The sequence below is a fragment of the Rhinolophus sinicus genome, linkage group LG03 (assembly GCF_036562045.2).
Source record: "Rhinolophus sinicus isolate RSC01 linkage group LG03, ASM3656204v1, whole genome shotgun sequence".
Lineage (NCBI taxonomy): Eukaryota > Metazoa > Chordata > Mammalia > Chiroptera > Rhinolophidae > Rhinolophus > Rhinolophus sinicus.
In genome coordinates, this window is record NC_133753.1 from 73,576,641 (window position 1) to 73,592,666 (window position 16,026).

The window sequence follows — 16,026 nt, forward strand, 5'->3', positions numbered from 1 at the left end:
CTATATCAGCAAAGAATGAGGCTCTCCTGGATGAATCAGTAAACGTCAGGTCCAAAAAGGAAATGTAGGTTTCCCTTTTTTAAACAGTACAAAAGGCCAAGAAGCTTCAGAACTAAATAAACCAGGCCTGACCTGATGCTAGGGTACTAAAAACAAAGTCACAGATATTTACATCCAGTCCAAATCAAACCTAATATTCGACCTGAAACAAACAACTGTCTCAGCCAGATTTCAGGTTCCAAGAGGAGAGCCATCATTCCCAACTTCCAAGTGCTAAGGACTGTGACAGGCCTCTCGCCTGTGTTAGGACATTTAGCTCGCACTGCAGCTAGCTCTCCATCTTCCAGGAAGGCATGGGATCACTGGGGGTCAGCTAGGGGGTGGGGAGTAGGGGCTGAGGCTGATTCCAGATGGCAGTTATATGCTCATTACTTTGGGCAACCACCTCTAAAGGTGAGACATTTTATAATGGTAGATTACAGCCCACAGGCCAGAAGTTACTATTACTGTAACAAAGGCTTCCAAGCCCCCAAACTCTAGCTGGGACTCTCCAACCATTTTTGAACTACGTATCCCCTCAATAAAAAATTTATGAATATTAACTGCCAATATATGCATATGTATAAATTACATACTTAGACTACTGCTCTAAAATACCATGGTAATTATAAAGAACACATGAAATACATAAATTAGAAAACAATTCTATTTTAAATAGAAATTCTAATGTTTTCTTTTAACCCAATGCATCAGGCAGTATACCACCTTTAGAAACAATAGCATTTTGGCCTTCCCCTTCCAAAACACTAACACTGAGTGCTCTCCACTTTGTGGGTCCCCAAGCCGAGGAGGAAGTGACAGAGAAATGGGATAAGCTCGTACACTTGGCCCTTACAGCTGAACACAATTACAGCCCAGTTTCTCACAATACCCAAGCCCCAGCCATTTCCTTGATTGGCAGCTGACAGACTCTTCCCAGAAGTGGTACAAACTGCTCCTGCACATTGATGTGAAAGGAATGGCATGGAGATACAGCCTCTAATTCAGCTTAGCCACTAATCCCACCCCTTTCTCACCTAACCGCAGTTCGACCAGAGATGCTCTCAAGGTAAGAAGAACTGGCAAGAAGAGCTGAGCATGTTTTTTTTCTTTCTTTTGCCCGACTCTAGTGGTTCTGTGATGTCACGCAAACCACCCAACCCCTCTGGGCCTCATTTTTTTCATGTAAACATTAGTATTTGATTTGAGAAAGACTAGGGTTCTTTTAGGTATAATGAATCTAGAGTTGTAAAAGAAAATGCCTAAGAAGTTAATTTCCCCCACCCTATTTGCCCTGCAGGTCCAATGTTGGATCTCATATAATGTCAGATGTGAATCATTAATTACATGCACTGATCTAAGGAAAAAAAAGCATGCATGTTTGGTTGACATTTACTGCTTCCCCCATCCCACATCTAACAACAATACAAGAGAAGGTATCTAATGAATTCGTAAGTGAACCAGACAAAAACGATGAAGTACAGAGCTGCCTCCTTTAAGGAGCATTAGGGCTGACTCCAGGTAAGACACATACCTTCTTCCTCTCTTTCTCTGCAGACACACACACACACACACACACACACACGCACAGGCACACGCACCACCACCACCACCACCACCACCAGCACCACCACACTTAGGTTCACCTGTAAATGCACATGGAAATCAAATAATGCCCTCACCCTAAAGAGAGCAAGTATCATATATACCTCGAAAAGAACTTGATCTAAAACAATGTTAAATATCATGGGGATGGTATTTGTTGAACAAACAAAGTGAAATAGGATATTTTACCTTTAAGGAGTTCTGGCAGATATGGGTTTTCAAAGAAGCCCATTTTTGTCTATGGCAGAGCCCTGAGCAGTGCACATAGGACTGAGGTTGCAGTTAGTGTGGATCTTTCCTCTAACAGGTTGTCTGTGTGCTCCTCAATTTCCCATCTGTAAGATGGGTGTGTCTGTGTATGTGTGTATTATATGTATACGTGTATGTGTATGTATATATATATATATATATATATATATATATATATACATACACATACATATAATTTTTTTACAGCAAGACAAAATTCCTTATTTCTCACTGTGAAAATTGAAAAAACAAAATATCCAACAACAGATGGTTAATTACTCTATGGTAGTCAAGAAGCCATTAAAAATATCTATTATAAGAGTGTATAACAATAAACTTCTTGTTACCACGTAAAATTTAAAAAAGAACAAAACTATACCTAGGATATTATAAACAGGAGGTTATGAAACATAAAACCTAAAAAGCCAAAGTCATAATTGTTATGTGACTTTCCCCAGGTTTTTGTGGTACTTTCTTTGTTTTTGATAAAGAACACATATATATTTATAGGGAGAAATATAGTTAACAATTCATGGGCCCCACAACACAATTGACACTTACCTATCCACGAAATGGAAAGGATTCTAACCAGAGAAAAACTTACATAACTGCTGTTTACTCATATTAGCTGGAAAATCAAAAAGGGCAGCTCTCAATTCTATTGCTTCCTTTTTATGAAAATGGAAACTTAGATCTCAAGGAATCAAGGCCAGGTCTATTCTTGCCACCTCGAATCTACTTGCCAAGCCCCTGGAGGCTTCTCAGAGCAGCATAATTTGTTTAACTGATAAAAACATCAAAATGCAGGTGGGCATGAGGTTCACAACCTCAGCCGCAGAGGACTCAAATGTGGTGGAAAAAAAACAATTTGTGTTAAAAGGATTTGTGTGTGTGTGTTGGGGGGTGGGGGTGGGGGGACAGTCAGAATATCCTCAGAGAGATTTTTAATAAAAATAGAGTTTCCATGTTTCCCTTGAAAGCTCCCTTTAAGGAAATGTAGAACTGACAAACGATTATTGGGAGAAAGGAGCACTCAGGGAAAGTTCTGATATATTCAGTGTCCACTAAACGATCATTTATTCCTCCACAATATGAACTCTTTCTTCAGGAGAAACACTCAGGTACTTCAAAAATTTGAGATAACAGCTTCCCACTGTAGGTTACAATGGAAGCATTTAGAGCAGGGCTGTCCAAACTGCGGCGCGCGGACCAACTGCGGTCCACAATCCATTGTTAATTGGCTCGCAGCAAATTCCAAAAATATATTCAGTTTACTTAAATAAACCAGGTGAGGCAATACGTACCTCACCTTGAGTGAGTGGCCTGGCTGTTTGTGTATTTTACCGCATATGGCCTTTGGTAAAAAACGTTGAAAAAAGTTTCGACACCCCTGATTTAGAGCTTGTTCATTTTGGGTGATTCCAAAAATCTGAATAAATCAGAGAAATCTGCATTTTCTTCTTGGTAACTGGGCTGTTAGGTAAAATAAAAACACCTGCTCTGTAACCTGATGAGTCTCAAGGGAATTAAAAGACCACCCAGCAGCAATTTAGTGTGAATAACAGAAAAAAAAAAGCCAAACCAAGCTTCAGCTGGTATAACCCAGAGGGAATGTGTGAGCTCACAGCCCGGAGCTCCAAACCAGAAAGTGAGCCCCAGCTACAGTCTGAGCAGAGTAGGATCTGCCTGACACCCCCAGGCGCTTCATCCGTGGGGATGGAGAGGTGTCTACCACTCATCTCTACCCTCTATGGGCAGGCAGACTGGGGAGGTAAACAGAAAGCAAACTGACAAATACAACCCAGCAATGCTAAGTGCTATGAGGAGATGACATGAGAGGCCAGAGGAGAAATGTGATCAAGTTCAGAGCACAGTAACTAACTGGTCACCTATTCTTCATGGGACCGGACAAACTGGGAACCTCACTGACCTTGTGGTTATGTATAGTTTCTTCTGGAAAATTCCACATATGGTTTAGCATAACCGGAGCTGGCCTGGAAATACCCTCATAATCACTCTTTCTCTTTAAATGAAAGTAACAGGAAAGACCTGGGCAAACAAGAACCTGATCTGGGCTGAAAAGCTGGGTCCACAGGCGTTTGTACCAGCCTCTCCCACTTCTGCTATTTGCTTAACAGTGGACTTGATTGACCCCTGAGAATGTTTTGTTTTATTTTGTTTCAATTTTTCTTTTGATCCAGTGAAGATAGGTGCAGGAAAATAACATCTCTGATTTCATGGACAGGAGCTCGATTGACTGAGCCAGTTCTAACTCCCCAAAAAGTTGGATAAAGAGGCCTGAAAAAAACAAGGACTTCAGCATCCAATATACCCAGCAATGTACCACATGCCCAGCAATGCACAAATACTCACTGGATGACAGTGGAAGTCTTCAAACTCTCAGAAATAGAACAGCAGTCTGATGCCGCCTAGTTTGGGGTGGGGGGAATAATTTTGCAACAGAGAGAATTAAGAAAGCTTGGTTTAGAAATCCAGAGTTAGAATGACCTTGCGATCCCTGGCAGGGGTGGGACACAGAGGAGAGGAGAAACGAAACTTTGAGAGGGAAAGAGAAAAAAAAGTATGGAAGTGGAAATAGGAAACCCCCAAGACAAAGCCTTCCATAGACATACATTAATATATTTTTTGAAACTGCAGATGAATTGTCTTTGTATGACAACAACCAGTGAATGTCCCATTTAATGACAAGATAATGATGTTGCTCATAAAACTGAGGACCTTCTAGGTAGGTCTTACACACATGCAAACACACACTTCAGTTAATCTTCAAAATACCCTTGGGATATAGACATTATTTCCATTTTATAGACGAGAAAACTGAGGCTCAAAGACGTGACAGAATGAGTACAGCCAGTAGTCTACCCTAAGTCAATCTCATGCCTAAGCCTGTGTTCTGTAGAGCTTGGCTGGGAGAATACAGGGAGCAAGAGGGACTTGTGGCATCCTCAAGTGCCTCTGATTACAACATACTGACAAATGAAATGCCAATGATGTTCAGCTCGAAATACAGCAGCAAAGGGCACTCATTTCTATATGTGGCAACTCAGAAAATCAGCACCAGCAGCAAAGAATTCATCGTTATGGATTAAAACCCTCCCTTCTTGGTCAGCGGCTGTTGAGGCTGTCTGCCAGGTACACAGTGCCTTACCAGCCATGTTCCAGAAGGAGAGCTGTCTTCATTTGCAATCTCCCTAACCACCACTTGCTCTGTCTTTGCCATCAGTCAAAACTCATCAAAACCAACATAAGTGAGTCAGCTATGCAATTCCTGTTCTTCACAGTGGGCTGTGTGGTGGGAGAGCGCACAGATGGAGTTTCCTTTTTAAATGAAATGTTTTGGCACCAGCCTCTGTTATGAGTTTTCCCATGCTTCCATCTGGGTTTAGTATTGGAACACACACACGAGAGCCTGGAAAAAGAAAACTCTGTTGGTGTACGAAACCACTAGAAAAGCTCAAGTGGTCGACAGCACATCCTCTAAATCTTCAGAGATTAAAATGCTTTGCTCAAAGAATGTTGTCACATTGTTTTTAAGGAAGAGGGGAGTTTTTTTCTGGGACCGAGCCCTGTTCCTGGAAATAAAATTGAAAAGTGTGCATCTTTGGGAGTGAGATGAAGCCAGATGGGCGTCTCAGCTCTGTCACCATCTAGCCGCCTGACCCTGGGCAGTGCACTTACCGCTTTAAGCCTTGGCTATTTTGTCTGTAAAGTAGAAATAACAACAGGAGCCACATCACAAGGCTGTTGTGAGGATTAAATAACACCTGGTAAGTACTTAGGAGTCCAGTTTTGGACTCTCTTATTCACAAGGCTTCAGAAAAGACAAATAGTACTACTGCCAGTTTTCACAGGAAGAGAGCTACAACCACCAAGGAAACTCTTTAAAAAAATGTAAGGCATACACTTTTTTCTATTACACAACTGAACAAAACAAGTTCATACATAGCAGTGTCCCTGTCAGGAGCCTCTCAGAATTTCCCAGAGGATTTACCTCTACAATTCAAATATATCACTGACACGACATTCTAATATGCAGCTTTCTTAACGGTCCAGTTATCCGTGTAGAAGATTGCTACCACCCAGCCGAAAGTCACCAACGGCTAAACGTGTAGAAAAGCAGAGTAATCCGGAGACCTGATTATCACTCAAGTTGTGTAAGGGAAGGCAAGAAAAGATGTTTGGTTTGGGAAGTCCTCTCCCACATACAGAGAGAGAGAGAGGTAGTGCCTAAGGGAATAGGTGTAGATTCAAACTATAATACCTGGGTTCACACCCCTGTCAACTCACAAGTCGATGATCTCGGTCAAGCTAATTTACCTCTGTGTGCTCAGTGTCCTCATCTACGGAACGAGGACAGTACTATTACCTACCTCATAACGTTGTTGTAGGAATTAAGTGAGTTAATATATGTAAAGGGCATAGAACCATGCCCAATATAGAAACTCAATAAACACCATCACTGCTATATTACTAATTCAAAGGTGGGCTGGTGCCACCCTACCATATTGAGCACTGAAGTATGCGATGGATGCATGGCAGTGCCACACTGAAGGTCATTTATAAATGACAACTGGTGGCAAAATCTAGTGGGCCAGAAAACATTTCAGAAGAAACTCTCTCTCTACGTTTACATTCCTGTAACCAAGGAGTATTGTCATTACAAATGTTTTAGTCAAATGTGTCTATGCACATATCATAAAAGAGCCAAATTCTCAATACAGAGTATAATAGAGGATATTGCATTTTTATCGAGTGAAAAAGAATGTGGAAAGGATCCTATAATCAAGGCCCTGGAAATAACTTTGCTTTATATTGCATTGTGTTCTAGAGCTACTTCAAGTTTTATGGCTGAATTTACATAACAAACCTCTATAGTAAGAGATAAAGGGCTCACCCTGATATACACTGTATTCCAAATGTAGGAGAGTCTATTAATTAACAACCTCATGAATGAGATAGGAAGACACAGTGCAGGTCAAAACTGTTCAATGTCTTTCAACTTTGAAAAGGTAGGAAGAATCTGCTCCTTAGAGCGCGGTTCTCTCTACAGCACACTGCCTTCCTGACCTAAATCGGAAGAAATGAGGTGCTATGGCAATATGGGCATGGCCGTTGGGGTCACGAGGACTGGGTGAATTTCCGAGTCTGCCACTTCCACAATGGTGACTCAGGGATATCAATGACCTCTGTGATGAACACTGGTCCCCTCATCGGGAAAATGAAGAACATGCCACCCAATTGACAGGGATGCTGTGAGAATTAACTGGAATTAAAACAAATAATATAACATACACAAGATGAATGATTTCTATTTTCTTCTACATAACTTTCTGAAAGATTCATATTTTCAGCAATATTTACTACTTCTATAATAAAGAAAAGTAAATATATATTATTGTAGTTGTTTTGTATTTCTTTTTTCATTGTTAATTTTTTTTTATACCTCTGAGTTCAGTGTGGGTATCTTCATTTTTCCTGGATAAAAACTCTTGGAAATTCAACTCACTACTCCTGAATAAACCATTTCTATGAAGGTTAAATTTCATCTGTCTGTATTCTTTGCTTGTCTCTCTTCTAATATTTATAAACCTTGAGATGAGATCCAGTCTGAATTAGAAAGTGGATAAAAATAATTTCTTTCTTATGCCAGATTGCTGACAATTAACTTTGGTTACCCTAATTCCAATAACATAATAAAGAATATTGCCGAACCATTATAAATGTTTTAAGTGTGCATTTGTGTTATTAATAACTTAAATTTCTCCCTACATGACATGTATGGAATAAGAATGAAATTTGGTGTAAAACTTCCAGCGAGGTTCAGAATCCCAGAACCTCAGGGCCCAAAGGAACCTTTGAACTTGTCAACTGAATAAATTGAAGCCCAGAAAAATTCAGAGGTTTGACATGATCAGTTAAAAAGAAAGAGACTAAGAAGTATTCTTTTGACAGAATTGAGTACCAAAATATATTATTGTATCAAGTATCCCAATGAGATAACCCACAGGATAACTCCCAAGATAAGGAAACTTCTCAACCTTCGCTTCAGTATTAACACTTTCAAAATACAGGTAAGTTTCCCCGCTACCCCAGCGTTGCATTAATGGGACCTAGGGGGAACCAGGTCATCTGTATTTTGAAAAACTCAAGAGGTTATTTTAAGGAACACCTAGGATTGACAATCACTGAGACAAAGAACAGTATTGCCAGTTTCTATACTTCTAATTCACACCATTACCTTCCACAGGGATCCATTTATAGAAATTATTTCATCATAGAACATTTAAAACTTTTTTAATAAGAATATTTTGCTCTGTACAAACTCAAAATCATTTTGAGAAGATTAAGATTTTCTGTTTCAACAAAATATATAAAAGAATGTATTAATCACAAAAATTAAAGTTTCTTCATGCTCCTGCAATAGGGATAATGATTTAAGCACAGGTTGACATGACACAGCTACTTCTGTCTGAGCGTTCACAAAGGCCATCTACGATAACTTCTCATACTTATAAAGGAAAGGGCTAGTTTCTGGCCACCTTACAAGGCAGATCAAGATAAGAAGGTTAATAAATTCTCACGACCAACCCACTAGTGTCTCTGTGAAGACATTAATAAAAACCTCAATTTTACTGAGATATATTTACATATAATAAAAGTTTCAAATATGCAGTTGGATGAGCTGAGTTGTGAGAAATGTATACACCTAAGTAACCATCACCACACTCAACATAAAGAACACTTACACCATTGCAACAATCCCTCATGCCCCTTTGCAGTTCAGTCCCCAACCCCATCCCCTGGTAAACACCAAAGGGCATTCTGTTATTATAGCTTAAGTTTCGTCCATTCAAAAATTTCATATAACAGAGTCACATAGCATGTAGTCTTTTCTGTTTTTTTTGTTTTTTTCCCTTTTCATCAGCATAAGGCTTTTAAGATTCATCCGTGTTGCTGCATGGACTGGTGGTTTGTTTCTTAGGATAGTATTGCACTGCACAGATATAAAATCATTTGTTTATTCATTCACATGTAAACAGACATTTGAATTCTGATTTTGGGTTATTATAAATAAGACTGTTATGAACGTCTGTGTACACGTCTTTATGTGGACATATGCTTTTATTTCTCTTAGGTAAATGCCTAGGAACAAAGTTGCTGAGTCATATAAGGGCACATTTGACTTTATTAAAAAATGCTCCATTGTTTACCAAAGCAGTTACATCATTCTTACTTTCACATCAACAAAATATGAGAGCTTAAATTGCTCCGTATGCTTGTCCACACTTGATATTGTCAGTTTTTAATTGTAGCCGTTGCCAAGAAGAAAAAGTGGGAACCAGTGTTTTAAGAATGCTAATCAATAGATAGATGATGTATTACAGAATTGTACACCGGGAATCTGTGTAATTTTACTAATCACTGTCACCCCAACAAATTTTAATTAAAAAAAAAAAAGAATGATAATCAACAGAAGCATGTCAGTACATAAGCATTTCACATCACGTAAGAAGCCACTCAGGGAGTCTAATGAGAAATACTCAAATTCTATGCCAAGGCTTCATGAATGAACTGGAGATTTTCTCTCTGTTCACAATTACAGCTAAACATACCAAGAAAGATCATTTTATTTCCTCCACTCCAGCACCTTTTTGAATTCCTGCAGAGAACATAGAACCCACTCTGAAAATAATAAGTCTTATAATCAGAGGCCTTTACCTCTCAGATTATAAATTCTGATAGATACCGGGGGAAAATATTCATACAAAGAAACATTAATAAAAGACAATGGATATATAAAAACCTGGGTAGGTTTACATGCATATGTTAGCAAACTTTTAAAGCTATGATATGTTTCCTTTTAAAAACAAAACAAACTGAACTTTCTGCTATTTAAAAAGTGGTTAAATATTATTTGCAAACACTGTCCTAAATTGGACAAATTTTGCCTGTTCCAAACAGATAGCTGGTTTTCATCAGCCAAACCACAGGAGTTGAAAGGCTTGGCCCCCCAGAAAGCGTAGGTGGCTCACACAGCAGGACGGAGGCTGTCATTCCCCAGGCCCTGCTTTCACTTCACAGCCTCCTATGTGAGTTGAGCTACAAAGAGGTCATCCTGAGGCTGAACAGGAGAAAAGGAGAAACCCAAAATCCAGCTGAGTCTTTTAATGAGGCTGCCATTCCCTCTGCCTGGAATGCTCTCTGAACCAACTGCCCCTCCTTTTCAGAACCAGTGAAGCAGCTCTGGGTTCTCCCAACCAGGCCAAATTCTCCTCACACATACTTTCGTAGCACTCTGTTTTTCCTTGCTAACTTTGCACAGGTCATGGTTATGTTTTTTTGTTTTTTTTTTAAGTGAGTAACTTATTAATGTCTACTCCTCCTTCCCCACCAAACAAGGTAAACTTCATGAGTTTTTCTCATAACTGAACCCCTAGGACCTAGAATGATCAGCATATTAAAAAGTACTTAATAAATGTTTGAGTAATTAATGAATTATTTGTTAATTAAAACATTACCTTGTCAGAGATGGGACGGATATGCCTCTAAGCTTCACATAAGTTAGAAAACAAAGGTGGCTGCTTCTTTCTCAATTATAAGAAAAATCAAACTGCAAAAAAATTTGCCGTCAAAGTGCCCTGGCTTCCTCCTGTCCCAATTTCCATGAACTCATCTGCTATTTAAGCCCATCTGACATTTAGTCAGATCTATTTTATCAATCTGTTCACTCAAAATTCAAATCTATGGAAAGGATGAAGACTTTCAGAACAAAAGATTTTCCTCCATTAGAATGAGACAAAAGAGCAATTCTCATAGTAGCAGACTTTAAACCTGAAGGTCTCAGTAATTTGTAAAGGAAATGCAGTTATCCATTAAGCCCCACATCATCACCTCCTACAGCAGGGCAAATGCTTATCCTATTTCACTGAGATGAGGCAGTTACAGTCTTCATATCACTCTTGAAGACTTCATGAGTAGAAATAGGCTGACAATAGCATATGCCTCAAGTGCACACAAAACCGCCCACTTTTTCAGTTATAAGTACACACGGTAGTAGGCAAATATCCAGGGGATTCTAGACCATCAACCTCTTCTTCAACTACTGTCTTCCAGAAATCTCAATGAAACACTGAGAGCACAGAGTAAGTAAAATTAGAATCACTATGTGTCCATGTCCATGGTCAGCCCATGTTCAGCTCAGCCCAAACACAACATGAAATTTATTGTAATGCATTTCTAGTCATTATTGGTACAAGCAAAAAACTCTAGAATCTAAATTTAAGAGTATGAAAATAGTTTTAAGACCTGAATCTCATTAACCAAATACTAATGAAGGTATTAGGAAAGGTTACTTCTTTCTTTCACTTAGTCGTTAGATACAAATTAAGCCTCTAGTATATATGCCAGGCACTGACAAGCACACTAAAGGGATGCAAATGTCCTCTAACAATAACCATGTTTTATTAACTTAATTTTTAATTGGGATTAAGACAGACCAAAATGTCAAGGTCAATTCTCTCACACTCATTTAAATAAAAGTTTTTTTCTAACCATTGAAAAGGCATTCATTCTTCCCAAAGGGCTACGTTCTCATTTCATTTTATATTGATACAGTCTTATTATTACCTTTATATGTTCTTTCTGGAAAAAAAGCTATCTCTATCCTGAAATGAATTCTGATAAACTTAAATGACCAGAGGCTTAATTTTTTTAAGCTAAAAATGGGTCCAAAATTAAAGTCTTACTCCCAAGCCACAATTGAAAGAAATAAAGAACACATGAATTAAGGCACGCTTAATTCTTCCATTGCTGTTACAAGAAATACCAGAAATATCACAAATGCCCCAGGTGTTCAGAGCAGCATCACCCATAACGCCATGGAAAACTTATCCAAGCTTTATCTCAAAAACTTGGTATGAATCCACAGTAAATCACACAAATCTCCTACAATCACACACAGAAGGAGAAAAAATAATCCAACAAAATTCTAAGTGTAATAGACACAGATGCCTCTTCCTGACAAGGAACAGCTGTCAGGCAAAGCAGTGATCTCTGAGTTTAGTCTACTGCCTCACATTCCATATTGTGTCGATATTTATCTTGAGACAAACTATTACTGATTATTGGCAACTGTTAAGAAAAATAAATTAAGTGGAACTCAGGCTAATAGTAAGGACAATTACCCAAATATCAGGAATTGTTCTAAAACAAAAACCTCGGAGGACAGCCCACTAGGAGTAGGGACACACAACTACATCTGCTAAACCCTTTATGGACGCTCTTAATGAATCAGAAACTACATTAAAATTGAACTTCATTACCTTTCCCATATAAGGCAACCTCAAAAGTAGAGATGCCATGAGCAAGGATGGAGAAACACAGAAAAGAGCAGTAGAAGCGCAGACATATGTAAAACCCAGGTATATAATCCTCCTGGATACCTTAGAATGCACTACTTTAAAATAGAAGTTGTAATAATAATATTAATATCTGGTTTTCATTACCTGACAGGCAGATGTAAGTTAAGTATTCACCTTGACCTCCAGTTGCCAAGAAGGGAATCTTTTTCTTTGTTCTCCTCTTGACTTGGACAGCTCCCAACATCCTTTCATCAAGAGGTGCAAAAATTTCTTTGCTGATGGCAGATTTGGCACTCATTGTAGGGTAAGCGAGTAGGGGCAAACGGTGAGTTTTCTAAAGAAGAAAAAGAAAAGGCATGTTAGAATGGACAGTATTGTAAGGATCCATGTAAGAATGAACCTCAAGTTGATTTGCAGCTGAAAGTTATTTTCAATTTGTGGTTTAACCTCTCACTTGCTTGAAATGCATTACAGAATCACTAAAAGCAAGGTCTTGACATTTATAATAACTATGAAAAAATACGAGCAAAAAGTAAATACTGATTTACTCACTGAAAATGTCTTTCACAATGTGAGATGAGCAGCATGAAATGGGATCTAGAAAGTCTGTCAATCTGTACCCCAACTGCACCTATGAGATCAGACAATAAAGTTCACAAACTCATCCTAGAAAAAGTGCTACATACCTCATTCCTGAATATCACTACGGTCACCTTCAAACTACTCCCCTTGGGAAGCTATGCACTGACACCAGCACCTAGTCCACCCTTCAAAGCAATTTTGGAGCTCTTTTTCTGGAATGGCCATCAGAGTCGTTATTGTATTACCTTTGATGTCCTGAATGTCATCAAAATGTCTTCCTTTCAATATTTCCTTTATTTTTGGGTAAAGAAAGAAGTCACTGGGGGCCAGAGCAGGTGAGTAGGGAGGGTGTTCCAATACAGTTATTTGTTTACTGGCTAAAAACTCCCTCACAGACAGTGCCGTGTGAGCTGGTGCACTGTCGTGATGCAAGAGCCATGAATTGTTGGTGAAAAGTTCAGGTCATCTTTTTCATGCAGCCTTTTCAGCATTTTCAAATAGTAAACTTGGTTAACTGCTTGTTCAGTTGGTACAAATTCTTAATGAATAATCCCTCTGATATAAAAAATAGATTAGCAACATCGTTGCAACAAGTTTGCAAACTTAATTGTCAGGTCTCCTAAGTCTAATTGGCATGCAGTACCCATCCCCATTCTTATCCTGTAAGGAACATGATTTCATATTTCCAGTTGAGAAGACTTTCCACTGTCCAACAATTCTTAAAGTCAAGAAGTTCTTTATGCTCCTGCAAACAATCTCCTTTAACTCTAATGTAAATCTATTTCCCTAATTGTATTAATAGTGGAAATAATTATATTATCTTCTACATAATAATTAGACATGCAACAGAAGACCATTAATTTAATCACTCTTCAGCTGCTTTGGATCAGGCTAAGTAATTCTTATTTATTAACATCTTTCAATGGGTCCTATTTTCCAATGCTCTTCTGCATCTAGTTGCCATGATCTGGACCTTTGATAAATTGTCCACATTTTCCTTCAGCCAAACTGGACACAGAATTCTAAAAAAGTGTTTGACTAATGCTAAGTGTTTTGGAAATGTTACCCAGAAGTTCCCACATGTTATGCTCCTGTGGTTAACTGGCAGTGTGTGCCCAGTAATTAAGAAAAGAAAGCAGTATGTTGCTGGCTCACAATGAGTTCCCCTTCTCCCCTCCCCAAAGCTTATACAAGGTCTGACAGTTAAGTTTGCAAACTTGTTGCAATGATGTTGCTAATCTTTTTTGATATCTGAGCGATTATTCATTATGAATTTCTACCAATCGGACAGTTAACCAAGTTTACTGTTTAGAAGTGCTGAAACGGCTGCGTGAAAAAGTTAGGTGACATGAACTTTTTACCAACAATTCAGGGCTCTTGAACCATGACAACGCACCAGCTCACATGACACTGTCTATATGGGAGTTTTTAGCCAATAAACAAATAACTGTATTGGAACACCCTCCCTACTCACCTGATCTGGCCCTCAATGACTTCTTTGTTTACCTGAAGATAAAAGAAATGTTGAAAAGGAGACATTTTGATGACATTCAGGACATCAAAAGTAATACAATGACACCTCTGATGGCCATTCCAGCAAGAGTTCCAAAATTGCTTAGAAGGGTGGACTAGGCACTGACGTTGATGCATAGCTGCCCAAGGGGAGAACTTCGAAGGTGACTGCAGTGATATTCAGCAATGAGGTGTGTAGCACTTTTTCTAGGATGAGTTTGTGAACTTAATTGTCTGACCTCGTACATATACAGTCCCCATTTTACATTTAGTTTTCCAAAACTTGTACTTCCATGATGGTCTTAATTCTGCTCCTTTGTATCTATTATATTCAAGGTCAATCTGAATTTTAACCCTATCATCCATAAAGCTTAACAGTAACTTAAATAAATGTTTTCAATGTGTCATCCTAGTCATAATCCACGCTTAATCGGTAACAGACATTTGTTCAAGCATTTAATAAATCAGAACTAAAGGTGCAGAGAGGACCTATGTGTTGGTCATGCAGGTCATACGGAGTATTCAGAGATCCTGCGTACGGATCAATAGTGCAGCTATATGTGCACAGTAACAGCAGCTCAAGAAATAGATTAGTCTGAAGTAAAATTGAGCCAAGTGGTAAACACCTACTACTACTACTAGTTGCTCCCTCTGTGCTCAGTAGTAGAGATATAAGCAATCGTTAAGACAGCGTCCCTGCTCTCCAGGAGTTGACTGCTGTCTACATCAAAGGATTCACTTAAATCCTGATGATTTATGATGGAAGACCATGGCAACATCCTTCCCAGTGCCAGATTCACCACGGCTACCAACACAGCTGCCCACCTGGTTAAAGAAATGTCTCCTGCGTGGCCAGTGGGCTCAGCGGTTAGAGTGTAGTGCTCATAACACCAAGGTCGTCGGTTCAATTCCCACATGGACAAGTGCACCCCCCAGAACTAGACTGAAAACAACGACTTGACTTGGAGCTGAGCTGCGGCCCCCACGACTAGATTGAAAACAATAACTTGACATGGAGTTGATGGGTCCTGGAAAAACACAACGTTCCCCAATATTCCCCAATAAAAATTTTAACAAAAGAAAAGAAAGAAATGTCTCCTAGTTTCAATTCTGTAATAGAAGCTTTCTCAGTTGCACCAAGAATAGAATAAAGAATAAAAAGTGCTGCTTTTTATTATCTACCTATTATCGCTACTACATATTATAAATCTATACCCAGATCTATGTGTGCTCTGATCATGACACTGTATCACTGCCACCAAGTTCTTCATACTGGCTGAGGACAAAATGACAACCTTATATGGGGACCTATTTTTCAATGTGCTGACCACTAACTGATACCCTGTGATTTCCTAGAAGCCAGCAAACAGAATTTCCCCACCATAATTTACTCTGTGACTTTCCTAGGCAGGTGTTATAATTGACAGGGACCTTTTTTAAAAAGAGAAAAACATATACTAATTCTTTTCTAGCTCCAAGGCCTTTTACCTGTCACCATTTGGGGACATGAAAAAGAAAGCCAGTGGTAGCAGAGTGGCCTCAAACACTCTATAAGCAATGCAGAAAGAGAGTCATTGTCCTAAATTCATCAGGCACTCTCTTACCAGCACCTTCCCAACTATGGCATGGCTTTTGATTTTCCACCTCAGATTCACAT

General features: G+C 39.0%; 1 protein-coding gene across 2 annotated transcripts in view; it reads right to left on the reverse strand.

Moving 5' to 3' along the window:
* Positions 1–16,026, reverse strand: part of STXBP6 (syntaxin binding protein 6) — a 236,163-nt gene that overhangs the window by 146,357 nt on the left and 73,780 nt on the right. The window contains exon 2 of one of the 2 annotated variants that reach the window (XM_074328106.1): positions 12,450–12,609. In XM_074328106.1, the coding sequence (XP_074184207.1) occupies positions 12,450–12,573 (124 nt within the window). In that variant the 5' untranslated portion in view covers positions 12,574–12,609. Of the gene's footprint in view, positions 1–12,419; positions 12,610–16,026 lie in introns of both variants that reach the window. The other variant, XM_019718447.2, reaches the window with a different exon arrangement.